Raw genomic sequence first — 13,472 nt, 5'->3', positions numbered from 1 at the left:
AAAACTGAAAATGTTCTATATCAGACTCATTAATGCCGTAATACATCTCTATCTAAATTTCAGATTTTAAAAAACATACAGTACATTTTATTGGTTTTCTTTGTAAAACCACGTACAGTTTTGTGAGGGTTGTTCACATATGGAATATTCACATACACTAGATTGACATCTCAGTCTCTCCCTGCTGACATCCTAATACATAACATCTGACTACCCACCTGCTCACACCTACTTCCCCTCCTTCTAACCCTCTCACAGTCACTGAGGGGGCCATGACCACACTCACACTGAATACAAAAGGCCCTGACAGTATTTAGCTAAAGGAGGGAAATACAGCCTAGGAACAACATGATGCAGTCTCAAACACAGAGGAAGTGCACTGAATGAATGTGACTGGTAAATCCACCTTAGGGCTAACGCAAAATGTTATTTTTAGAGAACAGGTAATTTATGCGTGAAATCCTGCAGAACATATAAAATCCCATTTTTAGTGTTCAATTTCTGTGCTCACATGTAAGAGGTTTGCGTATCTTTCTGTGCTGTCTCTTGATGAATCAAATGAATCTGATATAGACACCCACAGATTTGAGATGAAGAATCCGGTTGCCCAAGGCAAGGATTATCAGACACATGGGCTCGCTCTCTCTCTCTCTCTCTGACACACACACACACACACACACACACACACACACACACACACACACACACAGAGAGAGTCAGAGAGAGAGTCAGATGGACACTGACAGAGGGCAGTGTTGAGGCTGGGTGATTTTTCATATTACCCAGCTAGCACATCTGGTTCCTTGGAAGTTGTGGGAACGTATGTAATTGGTTTCACATTGGATGTGGGAACGAAGCCATACATTTCCTGACCAGTGAAACTGGACGTTTTTTAAACGTTCTGAGAACAGAAGTGAAAATGTTGCCTTTTCTGGGAATGTTTATTGTTAGGTTTCAGGGAGGTTCTGAGAAAGTTTTACTCTGGTTCCTTTAAAGTTTTCCTGGGAGGTTTTATTAACGCTCTGAGAATGGAAAATATAGGTTAGTTGGAGGTTTTTGAATAACTTCCTTAGAACTTTCACTGAATGTTTCAATAAGACTTTTAATAACACTGCTAGTTTATTTTGGGTAAACTTTTTTAAAACTCCAAGCACAGATATGACACATGGTAATTCATTTACTTAGGCATTAATCATGCAAACACATGTATTTTATGTTGTGACATGGCATCAGTGAGATTCAAACCTAGAATCTTCTGTTCTCTATTAATGGAATTAGTCCACTGCACCACCAGGATGGAACTAGCATACCATGTTGTTTTAAATGTATTAAATGTAACCATGTTTGAACTTTTAGGAAATGTTCTGTTAAAGTAATGAAATACCAAGAAAATAACTTTTTTTTGTCAAGTTCCTTAAATGTGCTGAGAATGTTCCAAAGCCAAGCAACTATCCTGCACCATTCCCAGAACGTTGTGGGAAGGTTGTATGCAAAATAACCATAGGACAACCACGTTCTCACCAAGCTCTAAGAAACATATGGTTCTCCGAACGTTATGTGCTAGCTGGGTATTCCATCTTTGCTGTGAGCCATCCCTGGTCCTCTTTAAAAGGCCCAATGCAGCCGTTTTTATCTCAATATCAAATTATTTCTGGGTAACAACTAAGTACCTTATTGTAATTGTTTTCAATCAAAATGGTAAAAAATAAACCAAAATTGCTTCTTAGCGAGAGCAATTTTTCAAGCAAGAATTTTGCTAGGACTGTCTAGGAGTGGTCTGAGTGGGGAGGGGAAAACTAGCTGTTATTGGCAGAGAGGTTTGGAAGTCTCTTTCTTATTGGGCTATTAACCAATTTACTGTCTAGTGATGTCACCAGGCAGACCAAAACTCCATCCCACCAAAACAGGTTGAAATTTCAGGCAGTCTTTTTAAACAGCTCTTACACTAAGAGGGCATTATCATAATTCTCACAATTTCACAGTATTATTCCAACCTCATAGTGTGGAAATATATATAAAACACAGGAAAATCCCATTTTTGACAGCACTGGGCCTTTAATCTGTTTTCTCTACAGAAATCATCCACCCTCCCACTGTGTTGGCATGCTGCAGAGAACGGAGCTGCTGTATGTGACAGATCCTAATTCAAATGGCTTAATTCTGCACCCTGGAGCATCACTCCTTCTCCCCACTCTGTTTTTTTTGTCAGCCTATTTCTGGCACGGTGGCCTCTTCATCCGACTCACTTCAATTTCAATTCCTAACAGAAATGCCACCTCTGACACCAGTGAAATACACACTATGGGCCCTGGTCAGAAGTATGGCACTATGTAGGGAATAGAGTGACATTAGGGACAGAGCCCATGAGATGGGTACCACAGAATGGACTGTCAGAGTCCTTGAGCGTGGCTGCCATGGAACGTTTGCTGACCAAAACATATAAATGATGCAAAATAAATGTTTAAATGTATATTAGGGAGATATCTTTCTGGCCATGCAGAGGTCTGAAGAGATCATTAAAATAAGTAAAAATGTGACTTCACGGAGTAGTAGAGCACCAGTGACTCTCAACTAATTAGGGATTCTGGTGACCTTTCTCTCACAGCCAAACAGGAGAGTGACTAAATTACCATATTTTACTAAATAATAGATTGATGATCCATAGAGAAAAGGTTTAACAATTATTTTCAACATCTCTACTCAATTTTGGTTATGGTTTAGGCTATCTCATTCATTAGTAAAACAGAGAATAGCAAGTGAATGACAATAAAACAATGATGCTCTGTGAAATCAAGTCAGAAACTAAACAAGAGTGGGAGGGAGGATGGAGGAAGTGACGAAAAGCGACAGAATTCGCATGCAAACTAAGGTTCTAGGATACTGTCGTGGTCTGAGAGGAAGTGGCTTTGAGGCCTACAGAAGAAGAGTGCCAGACAGCGTTTTGGTTGAACAACCCCACTGCCATGGCAATGGCCACAGAGACTTGTTGTTTTACCCTGTGTTCTGACTAAATAGTAGCTACACAAATCTTTTCAGAAAGAAAGTAAAATGGAAATGTTGAACTGAGAGAGAGGAGTGTGGAAGCACTCACCCCCACCACAGGAAGCCAAGAGGTTGATATTTTCTTGTCTGGGCGGCAGGTAGCTTAGTGGTTAAAAGCGTTGTGCCAGTAACCGAACGGTCGCTGGTTCTAATCCCCGAGCCAACTAGGTGAAAAATCTGTCGATGTGCCCTTGAGCAAGGCACTTAACCCTAATTGCTCTGGATAAGAGTGTCTGCTAAATGACTAAAATGTAAATCTTATCATGATCTGCAGTCAGTTGTTTTGAAACATATTTCTGGGTAACTGGTCAGTCTTGACCTTAAATTAAACCTCCACCTCCATCACAAACAATAGTACATTACACTTTACTTGAAAGGGGTCTACACAAGGCATAACAGTTGAGAAAGACTAATCAGTAGAAATAAATATATTTTCAGTTACCAACAATATTACATAAACTAATTTATCCAACCTATAATATGATCTAAGTCACATGTTTGAATGCTATACTTTAATTCAGTAACCCCGTGGAATTGATCTCACATATTCAAAACTGCACATTCTAATTTCTTGTCAAACACAGGTTGCACCTGCTGTGATGATAGGAGATCTTACCTTGAATACTGTGGAGGTAAACCTTCAGGCCAGAGCGGAGCTGCTGATCACCAACCCTCTCAAACTGCTTGAACAGTTTGTTGATTGTGTTCTGGACAGATTCATGCCGTTTTACCTCTGCTCTTATGGCAATTGACTGAGCCAATTTGTTGCTGCTATTCATCTTGAAGTATGTAGATTAAAATAAACTGGGTAAAGAATACAGTTGCTTCAGCCCATTTGAACTCCTCTCTTTTTCGTTCCACAAATGAACCGTTAAAATGCAAAAATATACTCCAAAAGAAAGGTACACTCAATAGTCTAGACCGCAAAACACCAGAGCTCTCATTGCAACGTGTTACAGTTTCCTCTGACGGCTTTGAACTCACTTCCTTATTTCAAACCATGTTAAAGCATAGTCTTATGTGCTCTAGGCAACACTAACAACTGCAAAGGTTCTTATTGCTGATTCAAAAGTCACACTATTTTCTTTTACATTATAATACAATTTCAGGTGCAATAGGTGCATTAAGTGTTGGTGTTTATAGATCTCTCCATGTTCACAATAAGGGTATAACAACAGGCCTATAGCAACACTGACAGCATCAGAGCCTCTACTTGTCTCCAGTTGCTGGTGTTGCTGGTAGCTGGTGTTGCTGTACATGACATAAAGCCAATCACAGTGATGCATGGGTAAGTTAATGTTTACATAACAATCATCTACCATTGAGTGCCTCCTGTGTCTCTCTCTACCTCTCTCTTTCTCACCCCTTTCTGTTGCATAATCATTGTTAAGGCTTTGGGAAATTGTGCACATTTTCTCTTCCATATACTGTAGGCTTGATGATGTCATGGCTTGCACATACGTCATGACAACGCCCTCTTTTCACTTGTGTGCTGTTGCCTGCCAGACCAACAACAAATCAGTTTAGCCAGTTACCCTGTTAAAGCTTTGCAATTAAAGCAAGGTCTTTGTTTTAGGATTTCGATAAAAAATACGAATATGGTCTGTGGTGGATTTACCTGCTCTAAAAATGCGCTTTGTTCCTTAAATGTGGTTTACATTGTGAGTATTGAAGTGGAACATATTAGCTAGCATCTTAGCTAGCTAGCTTGCTACACAGCTAAACTGGGTAGCTAGCAAGCCAGCTAACAGTTAGCTAGCTGACAAATGGAAGATTGTGTAACTAGCTAGCTAACACATTTTGAATTTCGTTTAACTAGCTTACGATGTCATCTAACTGGACATATGGGTAATTTCTGACGTAGATTGTTGCTTTTGCTAACGTTTCAATGTATTGTGTCAAAGATTTAACGTTAGCTAGCTAACCAGATAACGGTATCCTACTAAAGTTAGCTAACTGCTACATTAGAACGTATCATTGCTTGGGTTGGGAATAAAATAACGACATCTGCAAGCGAATAGCTAGTTAGCTAGCTACTCCAAACAATACTGTACATTAGTTAGCTAGCTGACTCAGCAGGGATTTGATTTAGCTATATAACTAGCAAGCTAACATTCCTACTAATTAGCAATAACACTAGCTCACAGTGAGTGTTATCTCCCTCGACCTCTGAATCATCACTGACACGTGTTACAGCTGTTCCACAAGGTCTGCAGTTAAGTCTATAATGCACGGTTTCCCAAACTCGGTCCTTGTGGGTGGGGGGTTTGGGAAACCCTGCTATAGTGCATAGTTCTCCTCTGCCAGCTCAGCCCTTAGATAATAGATCTGTGTGTGTGTGTGGTGTTTTTGTTTGGATGCATTCCTCAATCAGCACATTGGCCTAGTTAGTAGAAACTCCAAAGTAGAATGTAAACTGCCTCAACCGTGTTGTATCAGAGACAGTGGTTCCTTACTTGATTGTGTGTTTGGTTACCTCTTGCTATGACTCCTTCCTAGCCTGGTTCCAGATCTGTTTGTGCTGTCTTGCCAACTCCTATAAGCATTGCAAATATGTACCATGACCAAAGGAGTTGACAAGACAACACAACCACATCTGGGACCAGGTTAACAGTTTACTGTATTTGACTGCTTCTCTCCTCACCTCCCTCCTCCTCAGCTAGTAGGTGTGCTGCTGATAGGTGTGGCAGCATGGGGGAAGGAGTTTGGCATCGTGTCTAGCATCCACATCATCGGGGGGGTCATAGCTGTGGGCTTCTTCCTGCTTCTCATAGCCATCGTGGGACTCATCGGAGCCATCCACCACCACCAAGTCATGCTCTTCTTTGTATCCTTTATTTTTCCTGTAGGAGGAAGTCTCCTAACATGGCTCAGTTTGAGTCAGTCATTGGGCTTCAATGACAGTTTCCCTGACTTCATTGTATTGGGCAACAGTTTGGAGTAGTGTATCTATTAAGCCAACCAAAATCTACGTTTTTGTAAGAAAAGTGGCGATAAAATGAAAGATTAACCTCTCGTGAAGTTTTATGACATTTTTTTATTGTAAGAGACAAATATTTGATAAAATATGTTAAAAGTCCAGACTGGGCTTAATGGGTAACGAGTGTACCCTTTAAACCCGTGGGTGTTCCAAATAAGCCCACCTCTTAAATAACCCATTTTAATTCATATCCAAATGTTGAAAACATACAAACTGACAATTCTTATGGGATCTTAGATTATATTAATCTCCCCTAAAGTCATTAAAATAAACTGATCATCACTATTCATCATGACAGTAGCACTCATAACAGCTGGGTGTCCAATCATATCCACAGAGATCAGTGTGGATTTAAGCTTTTGTTTTTGCCAACTAGTACACACCTGATTCAACTATTCATAGACTTCAATCAAGACATGATTAGTTGAATCAGGTGTGTTATTGCTTAGTTAGGACAAAAACCTACACCCGCACCGTGGATTAGACGCCATGCACAAAGACCATAACACACACAACTTGTTTTTATTTTTTGGGGGGGTAGATCAGCTTTAATATTGCAGATAGATTGTAACTTCCATCAATGTAATTGTCTGCATCACTTCCAATCGCCCATATGTTTTTTTCTCGCAAATATATACTACCGTTCAAAAGTTTGGGGTCACTTAGAAATGTCCTTGTTTTCGAAAGAAAAGCAATTTTTCTGTCCATTAAAATAACATCATATTAATCAGAAATACAGTGTAGACATTGTTAATGTTGTAAATGGCTATTGTAGCTGGAAACGGCTGATTCTTAATGGAATATCTACATAGGCGTACAGAGGCCCATTATCAGCAACCATCAATCCTGTGTTTCAATGGCACGTTGTGTTTGCTAATCCAAGTTTATCATTTTAAAAGGCTAATTGATCATTAGAAAACCCTTTTGCAATTATGTTAGCACAGCTGAAAACTGTTGTGCTGATTAAAGAAGCAATAAAACTGTCCGCCTTGAGACTAGTTGAGTATCTGGAGCATCAGCAATTGTGGGTTCGATTACAGGCTCAAAATGGCCAGAAACAAAAAACTTTCTTCTGAAACTTGTCAGTCTACTCTTGTTCTGAGAAATGAAGGCCAAGAAACTGAAGATCTCGTACAATGCTGTGTACTACTCCCTTCACAGAACAGCGCAAACTGGCTCTAACCAGAATAGAAAGAGGAGTAGGAGGCCCCGGTGCACAACTGAGCAAGAGGACAAATACATTAGTGTCTAGTTTGAGAAACGGACGCCTCAGGTCCTCAACTGGCAGCTTCATTAAATAGTACCCGCAAAACACCAGTCTCAACGTCAACAGTGAAGAGGCGACTCCGGGATGCTGATCTTCTAGGCAGAGTTGCAAAGAAAAAGCATTATATCAGACTGGCCAATAAAAAGAAAAGATTAAGATGGGCAAAAGAACACAGACACTGGACAGAGGAAGATTGGAAAAAAGTGTTATGGACTGACGAATCGAAGTTTGAGGTGTTCGGATCACAAAGAAGAACATTTGTGAGACGCAGACCAAATGAAAAGATGCTGGAGGAGTGCTTGATGCCATCTGTTGAGCATGGTGGAGGCAATGTGATGATCTGGGGGGGGCTTTGGTGGTGGTAAAGGGGATCTTGAAGAAGGAAGGCTATCACTCCATTTTGCAACGCCATGCCATACCCTGTGGACGGCGCTTGATTGGAGCCAATTTCCTCCTACAACAAGAAAATGACCCAAAGCACAGCTCCAAACTATGCAATAACTATTTAGTGAAGAACCAGTCAGCTGGTATTCTGTCTATAATGGAGTGGCCAGCACAGTCACCGGATCTCAACCCTATTGAGCTGTTGTGGGAGCAGCTTGACCTTATGGTACGTAAGAAGTGCCCATCAAGCCAATCCAACTTGTGGGAGGTGCTTCAGGAAGCATGGGGTGAATCTTCAGATTACCTCAACAAATTGACAACTAGAATGCCAAAGGTCTGCAAGGCTATAATTGCTGCAAATGGAGGATTCTTTGACGAAAGCAAAGTTTGAAGGACACAATTATTATTTCAATTAAAAATCATTATTTTTATCCTTGTCAATAGGATTTCCTATTAATGTTGCTATATTTCCTATTCAAACTAATTTCATGTATGTTTTCATGGAAAACAAGGACATTTGTAAGTGAACCCAAACTTTTGAACGGTAGTGTACAGTTGAAGTCGGAAGTTTACATACACTTAGGTTGGAGTCATTAAAACTCATTTTTCAACCACTCCACAAATTTCTTGTTAACAAACTATAGTTTTGGCAAGTCGGTTAGGACATCTACTTTGTGCATGACACAAGTAATATTTCCAACAATTGTTTACAGATAGATTATTTCACTTATAATTCACTGTATCACAATTTCAGTGGGTCAGAAGTTTACATACACTAAGTTGACGGTGTCTTTAAACAGCTTGGAAAATTCCAGAAAATTATGTCATGGCTTTAGAAGCTTCTGAAAGGCTAATTTACATAATTTGAGTCAATTGGAGGTGTACCTGTGGATGTATTTCAAGGCCTACCTTCAAACTCAGTGCCTCTTTGCTTGACATCATGGGAAAATCAAAAGAAATCAGCCAAGACCTCAGAAAAAAAATTGTAGACCTCCACAAGTCTGGTTCATCCTTGGGAGCAATTTCCAAACGCCTGAAGGTACCACGTTCATCTGTACAAACAATAGTACGCAAGTATAAACACCATGGGACCACGCAGCCGTCGTACCGCTCAGGAAGGAGACACGTTCTGTCTCCTAGGGATGAACGTACTTTGGTGCGAAAAGTGCAAATCAATCCCAGAACAACAGCAAAGGACCTTGTGAAGATGCTGGAGGAAACGGGTACAAACGTATCTATATCCACAGTAAAACGAGGAAGAAGACACTGCTCCAAAACAGCCATAAAAAAGCCAGACTATGTTTTGCAACTGCACATGGGGACAAAGATCGAACTTTTTGGAGAAATGTCCTCTGGTCGGATGAAACAAAAATAGAACTGTTTGGCCATAATGACCATCGTTATGTTTGGAGGAAAAAGGGGGCACTTGCAAGCCAAAAAACACCATCCCAACCGTGAAGCACTGGGGTGGCAGCATCATGCTGTGGGGGTGCTTTGCTGCAGGAGGGACTGGTGCACTTCACAAAATAGATGGCATCATGAGGAAGGAAAATTATGTGGATATATTGAAGCAACCTCTCAAGACGTCAGTCAGGAAGTTAAAGCTTGGTCGCAAATGGGTCTTCCAAATGGACAATGATTCCAAGCATACAAGTTGTGGCAAAATGGCTTAAGGACAACAAAGTCAAAGTATTGGAGTGGCCATCACAAAGCCCTGACCTCAGTCCTATAGAAAATTTGTGGGCAGAACTGAAAAAGCGTGTGCGAGCAAGGAGGCCTATAAACCTGACTCAGTTACACCAGCTCTGTCAGGAGGAATGGGCCAACATTCACCCAACTTATTGTGGGAAGCTTGTGGAAGGCTACCCGAAACGTTTGACCAAGTTAAACAATTTAAAGGTAATGCTACCAAATACTAATTGAGTGTATGTAAACTTCTGACCCATTGGGAATGTGATGAAAGAAATAAAAGCTAAAATAAATCATTCTCTCTACTATTATTCAGACATTTCACATTCTTAAAATAAAGTGGTGATCCTAACTGACCTAAGACAGGGAAGTTTTACTAGGATTAAATATCAGGAATTGTGAAAAACTGAGTTTAAATGTATTTGGCTAAGGTGTATGTAAACTTCCGACTTCAACTGTATATATATATATATATATATATATATATATATATATATATATATATATATATATATATATATATATATATATATATATATATATATATATATACACATACATATATAAACATATCCTTTAAAAAAATATATTTCCCTTTAATACTTTCCAACTCCACCACCCCTTCCCTAATTGGAGTAAACTAGTGAACAACAATGCTTAGGCCTCTACTTCCAGCTTATACATACTATATACATTTTATGGACATTTTATGGACACAGTGAATTTGACAATAATTCTATTTTGTTTGTTTTTACTCCTGAACTTCCTCTAACACACAACTGTTAATGAATTATCTGAATGCTGGTTCACATTTGCTGTCCTCCTATTCTTGTTAATTAGTTCAACTTGTCTTCCTGAAGACGGTTTCAAATATCCCTCTCTACTGTTGCATTACAAAGGTACATGTGGTGAACCAAAAAATAGAATCACCTGGATGAATGAGGGACAACAATATGACAATGCCCCGGCCCTAAATGCATTAGTAGTCGTTCTATGGTCATCTCCTTGTCCCTCATTTGTGTCTACTACTTATAAGTCTTCTCTCTCTGCATCAATGACTACCTGTCTACTCCAAATGTCTTGGAGAGAGGACAGAGGCTTTTAATTGTTCTTAATGTTGGTAAAGGCACCATGGATAGATGCATAATTGTAGTTTTCGAGTATTTTAATCTGCATAAATCTGAAGAAAATACATATTTATGCTCGGGTTCATTGAATATTAGGGATGTCAACACACAATCCCCATGTGTTTCAATGCGTACTGGGCTTAATTGGAACAACAATGATTTATAGTAAAAAAAATAAAAATAAGACAGAATAGCAAAGTTTAGTCATAAAATATTTGGAAACCAATTGTTTGGGGTATAAATATACACTATAGACTACAATATTATGCGAAGTTAGTATTGATCATATTGAACAATATTTATTTCCATTTCCAGGGGGTGCTTTTTGTGCTACTGTACCCTTTAAGCCCACCTGAGATAAATGTCCATGTATAATAATGCAAGGTTCATTTAACAGTAAAATAAGACAAAATGCAGAAAGAAATTTGAGCTGTGAGTGCTTGAGATCTATTATATTGTTGTGGTTCACCAAGTTATGTTGCTACTGTATTGACTGTGACGTGGTACGACTGCTAGCATGAAAAACCCATATTTTCAATTGGCAAGAAATAGTAATTAATACCCATGTAGTATGCTATCATGTGCATATATCAACACTCTTAATTTTACATGAAGTATGATCACTAGAAACTCCAATGTAAAATGTAGAAGCTCCAATGTAAAATGTAGAAACTTCAATGTAGAAACTCCAATGCAGAATGTAGGAACTCTCTCGATATAGGCCTAGAAGATAAATGACCAGTTTGTTGTTTCCTTAACCCGGGCCCTTGTAGTACATGATCATACTTTTCCTGGTATTCCTCGTCCAATTTGGAGTTTCATGCTCCTGCTTGGCCATGAACCAAGGGCAGCAGGTGAGTACCCATATACCCCTCAATCTCAACTCTGGAGACCTGGGACACCAGGTGGGTGAAGTTAATTATCAGGTAGAACAAAAAACCAGCAGGCTCCAGACCTCATAGGGTAAGAGTTGAATACCCCTGCCATAGACCCTACCCCCTAGGAACTTGTGTAGATCTGAAAGGAATGGATAGATTCTCTTTCTCTATCCATTTCAGCTATGCCTTGTCAGCTGTTCCCTTCCACTCCCTCTTTCTATGTAGAATCAATCTTTATGGCTGCGTTTAGACAGGCAGCCCAATTTGTTTTTTTTTTCTCACTAATTTGTCTTTGACCAATCAGGAAAAAAAGAGCTGATGTGAAAAGATCTGATGTGATTGGTCAAAAGACCAATTAGTGGAAAAAATATCAGAATTGTCCTGCCTGTGTAAACTGAGCCCATGTTCTCTTGTATTCCTACGCACTCATGTCCTCATGGACCTGTGGCTCAGTTGGTAGAGCATGGCGCTTGCAATGCAAATGATAGTGGATTCGATTCCCACTGGGGCCACCTAAAAATGTATGCACTCATGACCAAGTCGCTTTGGATAAAAGCATCTGCTAAATGGCATTATTATTATATGTCCTCTCACTTTGCAGGAGAAGCTGCTGAACTCCACCTGGAGTCTGATGAGCAACAACACCAAGGGAGAGCTGGAGGGCCAGCTGGACTGCTGTGGCCTGCTCAACACCACCCTCAGCCAGAGGCAGTTTACCCAGGACTGGTTCAGCTGCACTGCTGTAAGGATTGGCTTTACTTGTAATGCATGTTCCTGCAAAATATGACCTGGAAATAGTTGTACTTGTAATACATGTGTCCTTCTGCTCATACTAAATATGGCGGGGAAATGGTAGCTGAAAAAAGTATGAAAATGTATGCACTCACTACTGTAAGTCGCTCTGGATAAGAGCGTCTGCTAAATGACTAAAATGTAAAATGTAAAAATGTAGCTGTATTTTACATTTCCCCCTTGTTCGTGATGAATCACCACAGGAAAATGTATTTCAGAAATTACTTGGTTTTATCCATAGGTAATGCCCTGTCACTGATAAATATGTGATGTAATGGTCAGAGAAGCTCTGAATGTTTCCACTTGCTTTTGCCAGTGTAGTGTGTACCTCGCTCACTGTGGTTTATCAGAGTATTTGCCAGTTGATCTACACACAGCTGAGACTGAGAGCGTGTCTGTCTTCCATTGTAGCCGTGTAAAGCCAGGAACAACTGCTACACCTGTGGTGACATGATGCTACAGCACTCTACAGAGGCTCTGAAGATCCTGGGAGGGGTCGGACTCTTCTTCAGCTTCACTGAGGTGGGTGTCTGAGCTGCAAGCTTTTCTTTAGGCACTTTTTGCTCTTTTCATACTATCGTGACCACCTGAACCCGAACCAAACTGCGCCAACTTGGATATTTTCGCATTGTCCACAATTCCAGGCACTATGGTGGATGCGAACCAGGCCAGCTCAGTACAGCTTGTTTTGGCTCAGTAGTGTGAAAAGCCATTTTGTATACCACATCCTTGTCTGAATTATGTCATCATTCTCTTCCAGATTCTTGGGGTGTGGCTGGCAGTGCGCTACAGGAACCAGAAAGACCCCAGAGCCAATCCCAGTGCTTTCCTATAGTCGGTCTAACCCCATGTAATTAATGCAATACTGTAGATTCACAATGAGAAGATACACTGGTACCTGGACATCTAGAAACACTCAGGAGTTTAAACTGGACCACAATCATACAAATGGGATGCGTTCCAAATGACACCCTATTCCCTCTATTGTGCACTACACTCTAAAAAGAAAAGGTTCCTGGAGAATCCTTTAGGGGTTCTTCAAATTGAAACTGGGGGAAACCCCTATAAGTTCGTCAAAGATAAAAGGGTTCTTCAAAGAACCCCTTTTAATGGATCCTCAAAGAACCTTTTGGGGTGAATTGTGTAACTACCCCCCCCCCCCCCCCCCCTCCCCTATTATTATTAATAATAATAACATGCATAACAATAACAACAATATTTGAGTTCTCAGTGTTTATTATGATTTTAGTGGCAAAGCAGAATAAAACATCTAAATATGAGGTAGACTCCCAGCAGAGCCCCAAGTCCAATGG

The 13,472-nt window shown here is 40.1% G+C and overlaps 1 protein-coding gene across 1 annotated transcript; it reads left to right on the top strand.

Annotated features, from left to right (window-relative positions):
* Positions 1-4,535: 4,535 nt before the first annotated feature.
* tspan31 (tetraspanin 31) lies at positions 4,536-13,472 on the top strand. The gene is made up of 6 exons (XM_084187199.1): positions 4,536-4,703; positions 5,702-5,869; positions 11,263-11,343; positions 11,969-12,109; positions 12,571-12,681; positions 12,920-13,472. The coding sequence occupies exons 1-6, from the start codon at positions 4,641-4,643 to the stop codon at positions 12,992-12,994; spliced, it is 639 nt and encodes a 212-aa protein (XP_084043325.1). The 5' UTR covers positions 4,536-4,640; the 3' UTR covers positions 12,995-13,472.

This window comes from Coregonus lavaretus (assembly GCF_964263955.1).
Source record: "Coregonus lavaretus genome assembly, chromosome: 22".
In the NCBI taxonomy this organism is placed as follows: Eukaryota; Metazoa; Chordata; class Actinopteri; order Salmoniformes; family Salmonidae; genus Coregonus; species Coregonus lavaretus.
The sequence above is the reverse complement of the archived record's forward strand: the minus strand, read 5'-3'. Positions and strand labels throughout refer to the sequence as shown.

Excerpts from the sequence above, each read along its gene's own strand:
- tspan31 (XM_084187199.1), top strand. The coding sequence starts at position 4,641 with ATGGTCTGTGGTGGATTTACCTGCTCTAAAAATGCGCTTTGTTCCTTA. Across the intron at positions 4,704-5,701 it reads CCTTAAATGTGGTTTACATT|CTAGTAGGTGTGCTGCTGAT; the intron begins GTGAGTATTGAA and ends CCTCCTCCTCAG. Across the intron at positions 12,110-12,570 it reads ACTGGTTCAGCTGCACTGCT|CCGTGTAAAGCCAGGAACAA; the intron begins GTAAGGATTGGC and ends CTTCCATTGTAG.